This window comes from Rana temporaria, chromosome 1, assembly GCF_905171775.1.
Source record: "Rana temporaria chromosome 1, aRanTem1.1, whole genome shotgun sequence".
Taxonomy (NCBI): Eukaryota; Metazoa; Chordata; class Amphibia; order Anura; family Ranidae; genus Rana; species Rana temporaria.
The window spans coordinates 163,688,554-163,707,256 of NC_053489.1; the positions used below are offsets into that span (position 1 = coordinate 163,688,554).

An 18,703-nucleotide genomic window follows, 5' to 3' on the forward strand; every position below is an offset into this window, starting at 1 on the left:
AATGCATAGAATGCATTAAGTAGAAAAACAACCAGGAGGGTTTACGACCCCTTTAACCGCTTCAATACTGGGCATCTTTACCAATTTTCATCTTTTAGGGCTGTCGCATTTTGAATGACAATTGCGCGGCCATGCAACACTTCACAGAAATTTTAATCATTTGTTTCACACAAAGCTTTCTTTTGGTGGTGTTTAATCACCACTGGGTTTTTTTATTTTTTGCTAAATAAACAAAAATGTGTTTTTCTTCGTTTATGTTATGAAATAATCTTTCTTCATAAGTTTAGGCCAAACTGTATACTGCTACATTTCTTTGGTGAAAAAAAAACAAATCTGTGTTTAGTATTTAGTCTGCAGGAACATTATAGAGCCCTGATGTACTGATGGCCTATCTCATTTCTTAAGGCCCAAAAATCGGTGGGAAAGGTGCACATATCCCCCAAATGACCCATTTCTGGAAAGTAGTCAGTCCAAGGTATTTAGTAAGAGGCATGGCACATTTTTTGAAGTTGTAATTTTTAGTCACAATTTTTTGTAAAAATTAAGAAATTAAAAAAAAATAAGCTTTTTTCACAATTGTGTTACATACTATCACCAGTGCAGTACAGCATCATCATACAACTGGTGTGGCAGTGATCAGAGGCACTGACTGGTGACAGTATGTAAAAAAAAAAGACATTCTCAATATTTTTTTTTCAATTTTGTTATAACATTTTTTTGTTTTTGGGATTTTTTTTTAACGCACTGTGACCAGTACTACTCTGGGGAAGTGATCAGGATTTATTTTTTACAAACTATGATTGCTTATTCCAGTGAAGTTCACTGGTATAAGCAACCATTTTTACTGAATGAAACTGATTTATTCAGTTTGTATTGTTGTGATTAGCTGCGATTGGCCACAGCTAATAACATGGTACAGATGGTCTGTGATTGGCCCTGTCTGTGCCATGTGATCACTGTGACCAATCACAGCTAGCAACATAAATTTACACAACCGGGTTGATTTACTAAAGGCAAATATACTGTGCACTGCAAGTGCACTGGCTCCAGATCTTAGTAAATGAGGTAAAGCTTCACTTTGCAAAGAATACTCATGCAATCACATGCAAGGAAAATACAAAAACAGAATTTTTGCTTGCACATGATTGGATGATAGAAATCAGCAGAGCTTCATCTAATTTTAAAGCATCCCCTCGGATCTAGAGCATCTAAAATTGCAGTGCACAGTATATTTGCCTTTAGTAAATCAACCTTCCCATGTCAATGCATATTGTGGTGTTTAGATCCGTATTCTAAAGCAAAGTCCAAAACCTGTGTATCGCCATGCTCCCATTGAGTAGGTGCTATGTGTTAAATTTTAGTTGCCTGAGCTGTAGTTTTGCTTAGAAGGATTATGCTAAATTGTTGGTTCTGTTTCAGTTCAGCTGAGTTGCACAATTTTCCCCTTGACGGTGGGTGTTACCACAGGTCAAAGTTGGAAAGGCAGCAGGCTGGATGCATTGGGTATCTCTTTCCTAGAAGCAGCTCAGGGGGCGTGGTCTACCTGCTGTGCATTCAGGATAGGGGTACTTCAGGGACAGACGCCGTTTTGGCGGAGTCTTCCGATCCTGACCCGACCCTCCTGACCTCAGGGATGTGTTAGCTGTTTCGTAGCCTCGGGGGGCGGCTGGTCCGAGGCCTCGCAACTGAGAGTAGGCCCAGGGGTTTCTGGGGCCTACTAATCCAGGGATGGTCCTTCGCTACCTTACCTACGGGAGGAAGCTGAACCAGTGGGATTCAATTGAAGGACGTATACTGGCAAATTTACCTCACTGTGCTGCCGGCCTGGCTGAAAGATTCTTGGCACTGTGAGTTGTGTACTTTATTAAAACTGTACAAAGTGTGCGAGTGGTTACACGATCTTTGTGGCAGAAGATCGTGGGACGGCCTGACAACACTTATAAAGTCTGTGGCAGAGACTTTGACGCGCTTCACACCAGCTGCTAGGTCAGTGAGAGTATGCCTATCTGGTGGTTGCTGAAATCCAGCGTGGAACTGAATTAATCCTCTGGATCCAAGTTGTACCTGTGATCCGCAAAGCAAAGGTACCTGAGTCTTTCTCCATCCCTCTACCCCTCTGTTAGAGAACTTTGTTCAATAAAAACCTTGAAAGAGACTTTGGGCCAGATTCACAGCTGAAATACGACGCCGGCGTATTTTCAAATTTGCCGCGTCGTATCTTTAGTTTGAATCCTCAAACCAAAATACGACGGCTTCTGGCTTCGATCCGACAGGCGTACGGCTTCGTACGCCTTCGGATCGTAGGTGTTAGACTTCAGCGCCCGCTGGGTGGAGTTTGCGTCGTTTTCCGCGTCGGGTATGCTAATTAGCTGTTTACAGCAATCCACGAAGGGACACGCGTTCGTCGCACTCTCTTACGTCGTCGCTAGTCGGCTTTTCCCGCCGTATAGTTACGGCTGCTATTTCATGGCTTATATTTAGACTTGCCATGTTAAAGTATGGCCGTCGTTCCCACGTGAAATTTTTTTGCGTAAGTCGTCTGTGAATAGGAAAGGACGTAACGCACGTCGCCGTTCAAAAAATTACGTCGGTGCGATGTCATTTCGCGCAAAGCACGGCGGGAAATTTCAAAACGGAGCATGCGCAGTACGTTCGGCGCGGGAACGCGCCTAATTTAAATGATACACACCCCATTTGAATTAGGCGGGCTTGCGCCGGACGGATTTACGCTACGCCGCCGCAAGTTTACAGGCAAGTGCTTTGTGAATCAAGCACTTGCCCGTAAAACTTGCGGCGGTGTAACGTAAATGTTATACGTTACGCCGCCGCGGATTTACGCAATTCTACCTGAATCTGGCCCTTTGTGTTTGGTGCAGACATTTTTGTGGACAACTCTTCCAGGAGAACCCCTGAAACGAGCGTATGGAACAGTAAGGTAACGGCAGGCCCAAATCTAAACCAGCAGCTGCTTCGGGGGTAGTGCTACGCCTGCTTTCCAGCAGGAGTGTATTGGAGCAAACTTTGCCCATACATGCCTAAGTTCATGGATACATACAGGTGTACACATCAGTGGTGCTCCATTTTTTGGGGGGTGGCTTTGGTGGCTTCCCCCTGCGTCTTCTCCTCCTCTGCGGCTTCCTCTTCAGTGGCCAATACGGTTGCTTCTCCTCTCGGCCAATCGGGACCCGCTTCCTGGTTGACCGAAAGGAGAAGCAGGAAGACAATAGCGAATTAATATGAACACAACTGGGTGGGCTAAGGGCGCAGTGCTCCGCGCCCTAAGCCCACCCTTTTTTGAAGCCAGTTAGAGCATCAGGCTCTAATCATGTGCTTTAAAAAAAAAAACATGAAAGTAAGGGGTGACGGTTTTTAGGCCCCCCCCCCCCCGAACTCATGGGGCTGTGGCAGCAGAGCATTTAGAGGTTCCCCTTCTGCCCTCTAAGTCAGCTAGGCAGGTGGGTGGAGTCAGGATATAATTAGGGCTAATCAGCTGCTAGTAAGGTTAATTAGGTCAGCTGACCATTTTTGGTCAGCTGATTTTTAGGGATCATTCTAGAAGGTCAGTCACATGACCGGATGGAATTTTCTGGAAGGGTCTGAACCCCTATATAAGACAGTTTCAATGGCTCTGTTCTGACAGTCCTCAGAGACCTCCTGCCTGTGAGCTCTCCTCCCTCCCTTCCTGTCGCGGCGTAGAATTATTATGTGGTATGGTCACCTTTCATGATTAGAAAGGGGGACGGTTAATAAAATAGTTTGATATTGTGACAACATGAGCCATGTTGTTTTTTAACTGGTATGTTTGAATGAGTTTTTTGATATTATCTACTATAACACTTAAAGTTATTCATTTACTTGTTATGTATTAAACTTTATACCAATAATAAAGAGGCCGCGTCCATTTTATCTCCACCTTTTTTGTTATTGTTTTATTCTGTGCTACTTTGCTGCCTGCAGTCCCATTGAAATCCACGTGTCCGGCGCCCTGCATGTAGATTAGGGGCTGGGTACATGGATTAAGGGGGCAGCGCCCCTGCATCCCTAATGGAGCCGTCGCCACTGGTACCCATTTATGCGCGTAAATAAATTCTAGCAGCTAGACGAAATAATTATCATGAACTTATGTTCCTATTGTTCTTCTAAACATTGTAGGTGCATAAATATTACACGCAGTTACCTGACCACTTCCCAGCAAGCCTATTGTCAAATGACGGCTGGGTGGGACATTGGTCTTTCAGGTGGACGTCATATGACGTTCTCTGAGAACGCACCTCCTGCGTGCCCCACAGGCGGCGCTGCAGCCCAATCTGTCACTGGCTGTGTCCTCAGGACCATGTGATCGCTGTGACCAATCACAGCAGATCACATGACAATTGTAGACAATAGATGGCTTCCTTTCATGCCATTCAGTCACGATTATTGTTAGTGGCTATAACAGCAAAAATCGCATGTAAAATCTGACAGGCTGGTTGTACCCAAGTTCATTATTCGATCAACTTAGGTGGTTTGAGTCGTCTATGTCCTGCTAAAATGTGATACCATAAGGCCCTTTCACATGGGTTCCCTCAGCAGAGGGTCATAAACTGATCCCACATGCATGTCCATTCAAGTTTTCTTCTCCATCTTGTGGACCCATACAATCCCTATTGGCGGCCAAATGTAAAAACATGTCTGCCCACATCTGGGCAATTAAAGCATACCTGGATACAAACTTCTTGTGTTGGGTCCGACAAACCTGCATGGATCCGAAATTTCGTTAATCTGGTCCATGCCTGTAAGATAGGGGCTTTAAAAACTAAAGGCAAAACTTAGTAGGGGAGGGTTATAACCCCTGTTGGGTCTTTTTTGTCATCTGTGTCCCATTTTGGAGATTTCCCTACACTTCCTGTGCCACAGCCAAAACATGGAGGAAATATCTCCAAAGTGAGGGAAGTCCATGGTTGTCACCCGCATACATACACACCCCTTGCATACATGTAGTTGTGAGAAAGCCCCAGCTGCAGATTATTGTTCTTTAGGCTGGGCGACACCTAGGCGACAAAACGCCCGACGCTCGATACGCTGGAGGGGCGAATTTCCATTGCTGTCTATGAGATGGTTCACATCTCACGCCGAACGCCGAAACGCCGTACGCCTGCCGCCTGAAAACAAGTCCCGGACCCTTTTTTTCAGGCGGCATTGGCGTTCGGCCATAGACAGCAATGGAAATGAATTGTGAAAAAAAAAAAAAAAGTTACACAAATCGCGGCAAAATACGCCGCATACGCGGTGTTACAATGTGAATGCAGCCTTACAGGTGAAAGCTTCCTGGCAGGCTCACACATGTGGGTTTGGATCCTGAACATACTACAGCTCATCATTACTTATCATCATATCTTCTAATTATTGTTTGAAAAAGGGATCAGTTGGAAAAAACTGGGCGTGGCCAACATTGTACGATCAGATTGCATATAATGGGCTGGATTCACGTAGATCGGCGCATTATTACGGTAGCGTTTCGTATTTACGCTACACCGCCGTAAGTCAGAGAGGCAAAGCCTGTATTCACAAAGCACTTGCCTCCTAAGTTACGGCGGCGTAGCGTAAATGGGGCCGGCAGGGGGGGTGTGTTTTATGTAAATAGGTGGTGACCCGACGTGATTGACGTTTTTTACGAACGGCGCATGCGCCGTCCGTGTACATATCCCAGTGTGCATTGCTCCAAAGTACGCCGCAAGGACGTATTGGTTTCGACGTGAACGTAAATTACGTCCAGCCCCATTCACGGACGACTTACGCAAACGACGTAAAATTTTCAAATTTTGACGCGGGAACGACGGCCATACTTAACATTGGCTACACCACCTAGGGGGCAGCTTTATCTTTACGCGGCGTATCTCTTACGGAAATGGCGTATCTTTACTGCGACGGGCAAGCGTACGTTCGTGAATCGGCGTATCTAGTCATTTACATATTCTACGCCAAAATCAACGGAAGCGCCACCTAGCGGCCAGCGGAAAAAATTGCACCCTAAGATTCGATGGCGCAGGCCGTCGTATCTTAGCTAGGTTTAAGTGTATCTCAATTTGAGCATACACTTAAACTTACGACGGGCTTAGATTCCGAGTTACGTTGGCGTATCTACTGATACGCCGGCGTAACTCTATGTGAATCCAGCCCAATCTGTTCAGATCCATCAACAGCAATGTAGTGCAAGAGTCTGCGTGATTGTATAACAGTACTGTTTGGACCCCAAGTGGTCACTACATAATTGGACCTGGTGGAGCCTTGAGCGCCACCTGCCAATTTTGTTTGGGTCACAGTAAATACATTTTTTACACATTTCATATACATGTGTGTCAGACTAGCCAGACTCAGGCTGCATCCACACCTGTGCATTTCCTAAACGTTTGTCAAAACTTGCAATTTCGCATTTCGAAAATGCGCTGCTTGTGGTGGGTCATGCTTGTGGTGGCAATAATTGTTAATGGCACCCCAGAAATGGGTAGTAGACTAGCCAAAACGTGCACTAAAAAAATATGAGGGATAGGGCAGCCCATTCAATTGAACGGGCTGCCTTAGGCGAGATGCACATTAGCGCACAAGAAATGCACAAAAAAAGTGCACGTTCTTGCTATGCCCTGGTGTGAATGGGAGTCTCACCCTAGCAAAGGTCTGCCTGCCCCCTCCAGCGGCGCCTCCATTATTCTGCATGTACAGAGAAGCTTCTGCACATGAGCAAAGACGGGAAAGATTTCAGATTTCGCTGTTGCCAGCCTTTATGCATGCATGTGGGAAAACCCACGCATGCATAAAGGCTGGCAACACGGAAATCTGAAATCTTTCCCGTCTTTGCTCATGTGCAGAAGCTTCTCTGCGCAGATGTGCCACAGATCTCTTTTTGGGACCCGAACCCGGCACATCTGTGCACATGCAGGGAGTGGAAATAACTTCTTGCCTATGCGAAAAAAATGGAAGTGCTGTTTGGCACCATAAATAACTTATATTATAAAATTCAGGTAGAATCGCCCTACGCTGCGGCGGCGTAACGTATTACATTTACGTTACATTTACATTACACCTGCGTCGCAAGTTTTCAGTGTAAGTGCTTGATTCACAAAGCACTTGCCTGTAAACTTGCGGCGGCGTAGCGTAAATACGCCCGGCGCAAGCCCGCCTAATTCAAATGGGGCGGGGACGATTTAAATTAGGCGCGTTCCCGCGCCGAACGTACTGCGCATGCTCCGTCCCTAAAATTTCCTGACGTGCATTGCGCTAAATGACGTCACAAGAACGTCATTGGTTTCGACGTTAACGTAAATGGCATCCAGCGCCATTCACGGACGACTTACGCAAACGACATGAAATTTCAAATTTCGACGCGGGAACGACGGCGATACTTAACATTGGCTAGACCACCTAGAGGGCAGGTTTAGTTTTGCGCCGCGTATCTCTACGGAAACTACGTAAATTTACAGCAACGGGAAAATCGTACGTTCGTGAATCGGCGTAACTAGTCATTTGCATATTCTACGCCGACCGCAAAAGCAGCACAAGAAGTCATTTAGGGCTGCTTCACAACAGAACGCAGTATTGAAAAAAGCGCATTCCATAAAGTGTTTCACTGCGTTCAAAATGCATTGCCTTTGTGATCCGCTGTGGGGGCCAATACATTAGTAATGCCACCCCAAACACATTGCATTTGCAGGCAGCAGATCACAATTGCACCACGTGATTTGGTGTGGTGCGTTTTTCAAAAGTAGTACACGCACTACTTCTTGTGCGTTTTGGTGTGATTCAAGTGAACGGGCTGCAGATTTTCACTGACGGGGAATGCACAGGAATCGGGGAAGGAATGAGGACTGTGTTCCTGTGCAATTCTATTATGATCCGGCCCCTAGGGCTCATTCGCACGCGCAGACAAAAATGCTCCATTTAGATGCGTTCAGCAGATAGACACAGCTGTGTCTGCCTATGAGAATGTGCGCTGCGTTTAGTCGCACACACAAAAAGTAGGACATGGCTGCAGACTTTATGGGCGTAGATCTGCAGATTTTACTCACCTATGTGCAAAACGTGAGTACTTTAGGGGCGTATTTTAGGCCCCATGTGCACCCAGGTGTAGTGGAAATGCACGTTTCTGCAACAAAAAAATAGATTTCTTAACCCCTTAACGACTGTGCTATAGCCGAATGATGACTACAGCGTGGTCGCACATTGCCAGGAGGGCGTCATATGACGCCCTCCCATACTTACACTTCCTGCGTGCATCTGCGGTGAACAATGATCAATGCGTCCTTTGGACACAGCTGGTCACAGATCAGGATAAAGCGCCAATCACTACGGCTCGTTACCATGTGACCAGCTGTGTCCAATCACAGCTGATCACAGTGACAACAGGATTTGCCATTTATCTGCAATCTTCTCCTCATGCTGACAGCGTGTGAAGAGAGGACAGCTGTTAACCGGCAAAGGAGAAATCTATGCTGATAATCAGGGCACTCATTATCTTGATGATCAATGCAGCCCCAACAGTGCTGAAAATCAGTGGCCACCAGTGATGCCTGTCAGTGCTCATCAGTGCCCATCAATGAGGCCTGTCAGTGCCCATCAGTGATGCCTGTCAGTGCCCATCAGTGATGCCTGTCAGTGCCCATCAATGATGCCTGTCAGTGCCCATCAATGATGCCTGTTAGTGCCCATCAATGATGCCTGTTAGTGCTCATCAATGATGCCTGTCAGTGCTCATCAGTGATGCCTGTCAGTGCTCATCAGTGCCCATCAATTATGCCTGTCAGTGCTCATCAGTGCCCATCAATGATGCCTGTCAGTTCTCATCAGTGATGCCTGTCAGTGCTCATCAGTGCCCATCAATGATGCCTGTCAGTGCTCATTAATGATGCCTGGCAGTGCTCATCAGTGCCCATCAGTGATGCATGTCAGTGCTCATCAGTGCCCATCAATGATGCCTGTCAGTCCTCATCAATGATGCCTGTCAGTGCTGCAAATCAGTGACAATCAGTGATGACTGTCAGTGCCCACCAGTGCTGCAAATCAGTGACAGTGATGCCTGTTAGTGTTCATCAGTGCTGATAATCAGTAATACATGTCAGTGCCCACCGGTGCTGCAAATCAGTGCCCATCAGTGCTACAAATCAGTACTCATTAGTGATGCCTGTCAGTACTTATCAGTGTTGCCAATCAGTGATGCATGTCAGTGCCCATTGGTGCTGCCAATCAGTGATGCCTGTCAATGCCCATTAGTGCTGCCAATCAGTGCCCATCAGTGATGCCTGTCAGTGCCCACCAGTGTTGCCTGTCAGTGCTGCAAATTAGTGACAATCAATGATGCCTGTCAGTGCGCATCAGTGCTGCCAATCAGTGATACCTGTCAGTGCTGCAAATCAGTACTCATTCATGATGCCTGTCAGTACTCATCAGTGCTGCCAATCAGTGATGCCTGTCAGTGCTCATTGGTGCTGCAAATCAGTGCCAGTCAGTGATGCATGTCAGTGCCTATTAGTGCTGCCAATCAGTGATGCATGTCAGTGCACATCAGTGCTGCCTGTCAGTTCCCACCAGTGCTGCCAATCAGTGATGCCTGTCAGTGCCCACCAGTGTCCATTAGTGTTGCCAATCAGTGCCCACCAGTGTCCATTAGTGCTGGCAATCAGTGCCCACCAGTGTCCATTAGTGCTGGCAATCAGTGCCCACCAGTGCTGCCTGTCAGTGCTGCAAATCAGTACCCACCAGTGATGCCTGTCAGTGCCCATTAGTGCTGCCAATCAGTGTCCTCCAGTGATGCCTGTTAAGGCCCATTAGTGCTGCCAATCAGTGCCCACCAATGCTGCGTGTCAGTGCCCATTAGTGCTGCCAATCAGTGCTCATCAGTGTTACAAATCAGTGCCCACCAGTAATGCCTGTCAGTGCCCACCAGTGCTGCCAATCAGTAATGCCTGTCAATACCCATTATTGCTGCCAATCAGTTTCCTCCAGTAATGTCTGTCAGTGCCCATCAGTGATGCCTGTCAGTGCCACCTATCAGTGCCATCAGTGCCTCCTTGGTGCAGTCTATCAGTGCCCATCAATGCTGCCTCATCAGCGCACATCAGTGAAGGAGAAAAATTGCTTGTTTACAAAAATGTATAAAAGACAAACTATATTTTTTAATGGTCTTTTTTGTGTTCGTTTAGCAAAAAAAAAAAAAAACTTTAGTGACAAAAGAAAGCTCTCTGTCTCAAGAAATGGGTAGCAATCACCCATCTTGTTCTGAAAATACACGTTGCAAAGCGTACTTGGCTTGATGCCATGATGTTGTTTGGGGCGGAGAGGGGTTCATCTGAATGTATGGTGCCCCAATAAAAGCAATGCGGGGGCGCCACTCACATGTGATCGGGTCGTACACAAGATCTTTCTTTCACGTCTAAACGCAGCATTGTTTTCTGCCCGTGTGAATGGGGCATAGAAAAGTGATGGCACAAAAATGCCAAGTAGTCCATGGAGTCTGCCCATTTTTGTGAATGAAGGCTGCTTTAGAAGATTGTATGGTGTATGTCCTGCCTGGTTGGATGGATTGGGGAGATCTGGTCGATGTAAAGTTGATCGCACATATATGGAGAAGGGGAGAAACTAGAATAAATCGCCCCTCCTCCACCCTCAGGTGCCCTTCTCCCTCCGTGTCCCCGGAGATTGTTGCTTTGATCTTTGTCCTTCCCCCGGTGTCACTCCCATCCCCCGCCCCGCCCCCCCCGTACACATCACATTACAGGACACTTCGCCTGTAACAATCCGGAGAGAAGTTGTTGATCTCCGTCCCTCCCTCTCTTCCCGGCCGGCCCCGCCCCCTGGCTTGGGAGTGGATACAGAGGGGGACACAACGATTGGGTGGGCGGGGTCAGAGCGCTCGTGTGGGCGGGGACAACCCCTTTTGGAAAAAAAATAAAAAAAAAAAGAAGAAGAAGAAGAAGGGAAAAGAGTCACGTGTGTGAGATGAAAGGGATGCCGCCTGGCAGAGCGCAGAGAGAGGAGAGAGCCATGGAAGTGACAATGATCGGGCTGTGAGAGAAGAGCGGGCCGGGCGGGGGAGGGGGGGAGAGCCGTACGTGTCCTGAGATGACGAGCTCCCAGCGGAGGAGATGAACGAGCCGAGGATCCCGGGGAGCCTGGCCCTGGGCTGGCTGGGGCTTCTACTGGCTCTGGCCCCCGGGGGCTCCCTGGCTAAGGAGACCGCCTTTGTGGAAGTGGTTCTCTTCGAGTCCAGTCCCAATGGAGATTATAAGACACACACCACGGAGCTACAGGGGAGGTTCTCCCGGGCCGGGGCCACCATCAGCGCCGAGGGGGAGATCGTGCAGGTAAGAGCTGGAGACAGACAAGTGTGTGTGCTATCCTGTCATGGCCTGCAGGGGGCGCACTACTGGACAGCATGGGGCTCCCGGTCTCTTCATTCATCACCACACATTGTTTACACCACACAATAACCCTTCACCACCCACCACAGGGGCCCTCAGACCTTCACCACACATTGTTTACACCTTACATTCACCACCCACCACAGGGGCCCCCAACCCTTCACCACCCGCCACAGGGGCCCTCAACCCTTCACCACCCGCCACAGGGCCCCTCAACCTTTCACCACACATTGTTTACACCTCACATTAACCCTTCACCACCCACCACAGGGGCCCTCAACCCTTCACCACCCGCCACAGGGGCCCTCAGACCTTCACCACACATTTACACCTCACATTAACCCTTCACCACCCACCACAGGGGCCCTCAACCCTTCACCACCCGCCACAGGGGCCCTCAGACCTTCACCACACATTGTTTACACCACACATTAACCCTTCACCACCCGCCACAGGGGCCCTCAGACCTTCACCACACATTGTTTACACCTCACATTAACCCTTCACCACCCGCCACAGGGGCCCTCAACCCTTCACCACACATTGTTTACACCACACATTTACCCTTCACCACCCGCCACGGGGCCCTCAACCCTTCACCACCTGCCACGGGGGCCCTCAACCCTTCACCACCCGCCACAGGGGCCCTCAACCCTTCACCACACATTGTTTACACCTCACATTAACCCTTCACCACCCACCATGGGGCCCCTCAACCCTTCACCATCCGCCACGGGGGGCCCTCAACCCTTCACCATCCGCCACGGGGGGCCCTCAACCCTTCACCATCCGCCACGGGGGGCCCTCAACCCTTCACCATCCGCCACGGGGGGCCCTCAACCCTTCACCATCCGCCACGGGGGGCCCTCAACCCTTCACCACCCGCCACAGGGGCCCTCAGACCTTCACCACCCGCCACAGGGGCCCTCAGACCTTCACCACACATTGTTTACACCACACATTAACCCTTCACCACCCACCACAGGGGCCCTCAGACCTTCACCACACATTGTTTACACCTCACATTAACCCTTCACCACCCGCCACAGGGGCCCTCAACCCTTCACCACACATTGTTTACACCACACATTAACCCTTCACCACCCGCCACAGGGGCCCTCAACCCTTCACCACACATTGTTTACACCACACATTTACCATTCACCACCCGCCACGGGGCCCTCAACCCTTCACCACCCGCCACGGGGCCCTCAACCCTTCACCACCTGCCACGGGGGCCCTCAACCCTTCACCACCCGCCACAGGGGCCCTCAACCCTTCACCACACATTGTTTACACCTCACATTAACCCTTCACCACCCACCATGGGGCCCCTCAACCCTTCACCATCCGCCACGGGGGGCCCTCAACCCTTCACCATCCGCCACGGGGGGCCCTCAACCCTTCACCATCCGCCACGGGGGGCCCTCAACCCTTCACCATCCGCCACGGGGGGCCCTCAACCCTTCACCATCCGCCACGGGGGGCCCTCAACCCTTCACCATCCGCCACGGGGGGCCCTCAACCCTTCACCATCCGCCACAGGGACCCCCCAACTCACTCCATTCATCCTGCACATTGTTTACTCCTCACATTAACCCTCCACCACCCCCAACCCTTCACTACAGGGACCCCCAACCTCCTTCATCTGACACATTTACACCTCACATTAACCCTTCACCACCCACCACAGAGACCCCAACTCTTCACCACAGGGACCCCCCAACCCTTCACCACCCACCACAGGGACCCCCAACTCCCTCCATCTCACACATTGTTTACAGCTCACATTAACCCTTCACCACCCACAACAGGGACCCCCAACCCTTCACTACAGGGACCCCCCAACCCTTCACCACCCACCACAGGGACCCCCAACTCCCTCCATCTCACACATTGTTTACAGCTCACATTAACCCTTCACCACCCACAACAGGGATCCCCAACCTCCATCTGACACATTGTTTACACCTCACATTAACCCTTTGCCACCCACCACAGGGACCCCCAACCCTTCTGAAATAATAAAGGGTCCCCCACTGTCTAGAAGGTATTGAGGGGTACATGTGTTTTTATGTGACGCATACACTGTGATAAATGGTGTTCCCCACTCCGTTTTATGATTACAGCACAAAAGATAAAATTTGTTATCAATTGCAGATTGGCCATCCTCTGCATTAATTTTACTGTGTTTTAAAACCCAAAAATATTGCAGCACATCGCTCCTTGGATGTGGAGCTAAGGTCACCCTACACTGCCTTTCAGATTTGCCACCAACTATGTAGTGAAAGGGTAAATCTGATTGGTAGGGGGAGTTTAGGCGTGTCCTAGGAAGCTGTCACTGTTCTGAGCCAATCACCTGCAGCCAGGGCATTCCCCGCCCCAAATCTGCATGTGTATAAAGGGCGGGGAAGGCCTGGGCTGCAGTGATTGGTCCAGCACAATGACAGCTTCCTGACATGGTTCAGACTGGGATCCAAACACCCCACTACTGACTGAATGTCCTCCTATGGCATCGGTTTGGTAAGGCTGGGTTCACACTAGTGCAATGCCAGATATCGCATGTGATTTGCACCACAATGCTGTGCACGTCGCATGCGATGTCTGCAATGCAAATTCAGCCATACTGATTGTATGGCTGGAATCCCATTGTATTCACAACAAAATAGAGCAGGACCCCTTTTTTTTTTTTTTTTTTGTCTGGAATCGGATCGCATAGGTGTTCTCAGACCCATGCGTTCCAATTTCTCAGTTCGCACTGCGTTCTGCAAATCAATTTGGGGGTGCCACAAACTTTACAGTAACACCCACATCGGTTTGCAGAGGGCAGTGTGAACTGTCTGCGGGTGAAATGCGGGAACCCGGACAAGAATTGCTCTGGTTCCCGCATCGTACCAGTGAAGGGACAGAAGGACATTGTAGAGTGTATGGCCAGCTTTAGATTTCTTTATTTTTTTCCCAGGCCCCCCCCCCCCCTTTTTTTTTTTTTTTTTTTTTTTATATTATTATTTAATAATAATACTTGTATAGCGCCATCATTTGTGTAAGTGATTCTAGCAGTAATATACTTCTGTCATTGGGTGACAACCGTACTGAGGAGCATTGTCATCCTAGAACTACTCCCTTCTCCATTACCGGGGGAGGTGTTTTATAGTTCATAGAGATAGCAGGGAGCCATGCTAACTGATAACAGTCCAGAGGGGGAAGCGATCAGCTGCAGATTTACACTTGTTGAACAAATATAATAAAACCCTTTCAGTAAATATTTAAACATAAGAAAAGGAAGCAAAGAAGAGCCATGTTATTATTGTTTACATCCACTTTAACGGCCCATTCAGACAATGTGCAGCGACTGGGTGTGAAAAAACCGCCAATCAACACCGGTCACCGTAGGGGCACCCTTGTTTTCTATGTGTTTCGTTCAGACCAACATGCTGCTGTGATGTAAACATGCTGCTGTAAAGTAACATTTCATTCAAGTCATGAAAAATACACAGCATGTGCATCACATGCTGTGTATTTTTCATGACTTGAATGAAATGTTACTTTAAAAAAGCGATGCCTTACAACACGAGGCACCGCTTCCCGCCGCCGGCACACAGCGCCACCGTTTCAACACTCAGGCATGTGAGAGTTGACCCTCAAGCACGCCATAGACGAGTCCAAAAAGCGAAGGTTCGTTCGATCAAAAAATTAAAATGACGCATACGATTGTGCCATCATTTTTTCATTTGTCGAAACAAAATCCAGCATGTTTGATCAGACACTTTCGCTTGCAACACGAAAGTCACATGTCGCACACTAATGATGAAAAATTCTTTGGTCTTTCGTTTTTTTCCATTCGCTTTTCGACCCGTCTATGGCCTGTCTCAGGGTTTTTCCTCTTTTCACCCAGTAATCCTGCCAGCAACACGCTTCCTGTCCTGGAGTGACAACACTTGCTTATTGCACCTATGGAGGAGAATTGTTGTCACCCTAAGCTGCTCTCCTGGTTTGGACTACAAAGTACCCGCCCCTCCTCATTTCCATAAGGTTTGGATGGGAAACATTGCGCCTTCAGTAAAGGATTCTGGATTTTTATCAGAATTAACTGATAGTTTTTCTGTAAATGTTCCTAGCCTGAAGAGTGGAAACGAGTGCGGCCATCACACCTAAGAAATGATAATCTAGCATTTTTAGGCTCCAATCACACTTGTACGACTCCAAAGTTGTGCCGACTTTGGTGCACCTTGGATACAACTTTGGCTTTAACCAAAGATAATGGACAACTGTTGCAGTTGCACACAAGTTGCATTGTATAACATTCAGGTAGAACTTTTAATGCAACTTCTGAGCGTTAACATTGAAGTCTATGGCCCTCAAGTTGCATGAAAGTCGGATCAAAGTAGTACATTAACTTCTTTGAAGTTGCTGCAACTTTAAGTCACACATATATGTATGGTTATCATTGAAAACTTGGGGAATTTACTTTATATGCAATTTTGATGTTCAAAGTTGCATTACTAGTTGCACAAGTGTGAATGGAGCCTTATTGTTGGGTTTTGATATATTTTGGAGGAATTGGTCAAATAAGGAGGATATTTAATCCATGGTTTGTACTCCGATGTTCATCCTGGATAAGAGAAATGCCAATTGAATAGGTTTTGTCTAGACTAGATCTATGGAGGGGTTGCTCCATAGAACACTGGGCCAGTCTGTAGCCTGGGATAAAGAAATCTGGGCTAATCTAGAACCTGGGATAAAGAATGCTGGGCTATTCCAGTGCCTGGGATGAGGAAAGCTGGGCTAGAGCCTGGGATGAGGAAAGCTGGGCTCGTCTAGAGCCTGGGATGAGGAAAGCTGGGCTCGTCTAGAGCCTGGGATGAGGAAAGCTGGGCTCGTCTAGAGCCTGGGATGAGGAAAGCTGGGCTCGTCTAGAGCCTGGGATGAGGAAAGCTGGGCTCGTCTAGAGCCTGGGATGAGGAAAGCTGGGCTCGTCTAGAGCCTGGGATGAGGAAAGCTGGGCTCGTCTAGAGCCTGGGATGGGGAAAGCTGGGCTCGTCTAGAGCCCGGGATGGGGAAAGCTGGGCTCGTCTAGAGCCCGGGATGGGGAAAGCTGGGCTCGTCTAGAGCCCGGGATGGGGAAAGCTGGGCTCGTCTAGAAGAGCCCGGGATGGGGAAAGCTGGGCTCGTCTAGAAGAGCCCGGGATGGGGAAAGCTGGGCTCGTCTAGAAGAGCCCGGGATGGGGAAAGCTGGGCTCGTCTAGAAGAGCCCGGGATGGGGAAAGCTGGGCTCGTCTAGAAGAGCCCGGGATGGGGAAAGCTGGGCTCGTCTAGAAGAGCCCGGGATGGGGAAAGCTGGGCTCGTCTAGAAGAGCCCGGGATGGGGAAAGCTGGGCTCGTCTAGAAGAGCCCGGGATGGGGAAAGCTGGGCTCGTCTAGAAGAGCCCGGGATGGGGAAAGCTGGGCTCGTCTAGAAGAGCCCGGGATGGGGAAAGCTGGGCTCGTCTAGAAGAGCCCGGGATGGGGAAAGCTGGGCTCGTCTAGAAGAGCCCGGGATGGGGAAAGCTGGGCTCGTCTAGAAGAGCCCGGGATGGGGAAAGCTGGGCTCGTCTAGAAGAGCCCGGGATGGGGAAAGCTGGGCTCGTCTAGAAGAGCCCGGGATGGGGAAAGCTGGGCTCGTCTAGAAGAGCCCGGGATGGGGAAAGCTGGGCTCGTCTAGAAGAGCCCGGGATGGGGAAAGCTGGGCTCGTCTAGAAGAGCCCGGGATGGGGAAAGCTGGGCTCGTCTAGAAGAGCCCGGGATGGGGAAAGCTGGGCTCGTCTAGAAGAGCCCGGGATGGGGAAAGCTGGGCTCGTCTAGAAGAGCCCGGGATGGGGAAAGCTGGGCTCGTCTAGAAGAGCCCGGGATGGGGAAAGCTGGGCTCGTCTAGAAGAGCCCGGGATGGGGAAAGCTGGGCTCGTCTAGAAGAGCCCGGGATGGGAAAAGCTGGGCTCGTCTAGAAGAGCCCGGGATGGGGAAAGCTGGGCTCGTCTAGAGCCTGGGATAATCTTTAACAGAGAGGAGTTGGGCTGCTGGTATGCTTTGCCCAGAAGATTGGTTGTAATTAACTCCTTCCTTCCTGCAGGAAAGAGCAGAGTTGAGAATGTTTTCAAGGTCAGCAGTTTAACCTTATATGAAAGCCAGCACACAACTGCTTTCTGATATTTTTTTATGGTGACTTGGGTGATTGACTGCTGTAATATAAAGGCCTGGATTTTTCCTCTGTGTGCTACACATTTTTGTGCCACGTGCTGTGCAGTGTTCAGTAGCCCCGCATGTAAAAATGCTTTGATGTTGCGCGAGTCTTCCATAATTAAAGTGCAAGCTCTGCAGGTCACCGGCACTTGCTCTAGGGGTATGTAAACACAGTTCAAGCACGATGTGTTGCATGTCCACCCGGAGCTAGACTTGACATCCTGTTCCTAATCATTTGCATGAATTTAGATGTTTGTTTTATAAAGTCGAAGGGATGTTTGACTTTAATATTAAGCTTCTCAAGGCTTTGCGTGAGTAACGGCTTCATCGTTTAATGAAAGAATGTTAATAAAAAGTGTTCTCTATGGTCGTGTTTGATGTGCAGTAACTCATAGTAATAATTGGGAGTCATTTATTGTTTTGTAATGCAGTTATTGTTCTGTACCATCATATTGTATGTTACTGTATGGTGATTTTCAGACCCTGTTTACCCCTGCATGATATGAAGTTTCACCAGACGCACTTTAATGGGCAATAGTTGGATTTCCAATATATTCAATGGTGTCTGTTCTCACATCATTGCTGGAAAACATACGTAAACTTCTTTTGGGGCAGACTTGCATATTTTGGCCCAAATACATTTCGGAGTGTGCCAAAAAAACGCGGATAAGATGTGTGTGTGCACATTTTCTTGCCTAAGATCTTACTTTCCATTGACTTAAAATTTAAATGGTGCTCAAGCTTGAAGTATGAGCAAAAACGCCTGTACAAATGCTAAGAAAAAAACGCTGAAAATGATCAAAGATGCTCAGCTCTTGTGTGAATAAGCTTCAGTGTTTTGGTGCAAATTTACTTTACATATTTACTTTATCAACTCAGGAATTGTAGGGTATGTAGACGGGGTGGAAATCCAAGGGCCTAGAGCAGGGGTGTCAAACTCAATTTGGCCGCATCAGCATTATGATTGCCCTCAAAAGGGCCGGCTGTATCTGTAACATTAGAAGTCCAGCACATCCCCTCCCCTTACATCAGATGTTAAGAGCCTTCCCACCATCAGAAGTTGAGTGCCCCACTCTCCCTTACATCACAGTACACCC

The 18,703-nt window shown here is 48.7% G+C and overlaps 1 protein-coding gene across 1 annotated transcript in view; it reads left to right on the forward strand.

Annotated features, from left to right (window-relative positions):
* The first annotated feature begins 10,929 nt into the window (after positions 1-10,929).
* ZNRF3 (zinc and ring finger 3) overlaps positions 10,930-18,703 on the forward strand; it is a 214,973-nt gene continuing 207,199 nt past the window's right edge. The window contains exon 1 of the mRNA XM_040345470.1: positions 10,930-11,333. Coding sequence (XP_040201404.1) covers positions 11,115-11,333 — 219 coding nt within the window. The 5' untranslated portion in view covers positions 10,930-11,114. The remainder of the gene's footprint in view (positions 11,334-18,703) is intronic.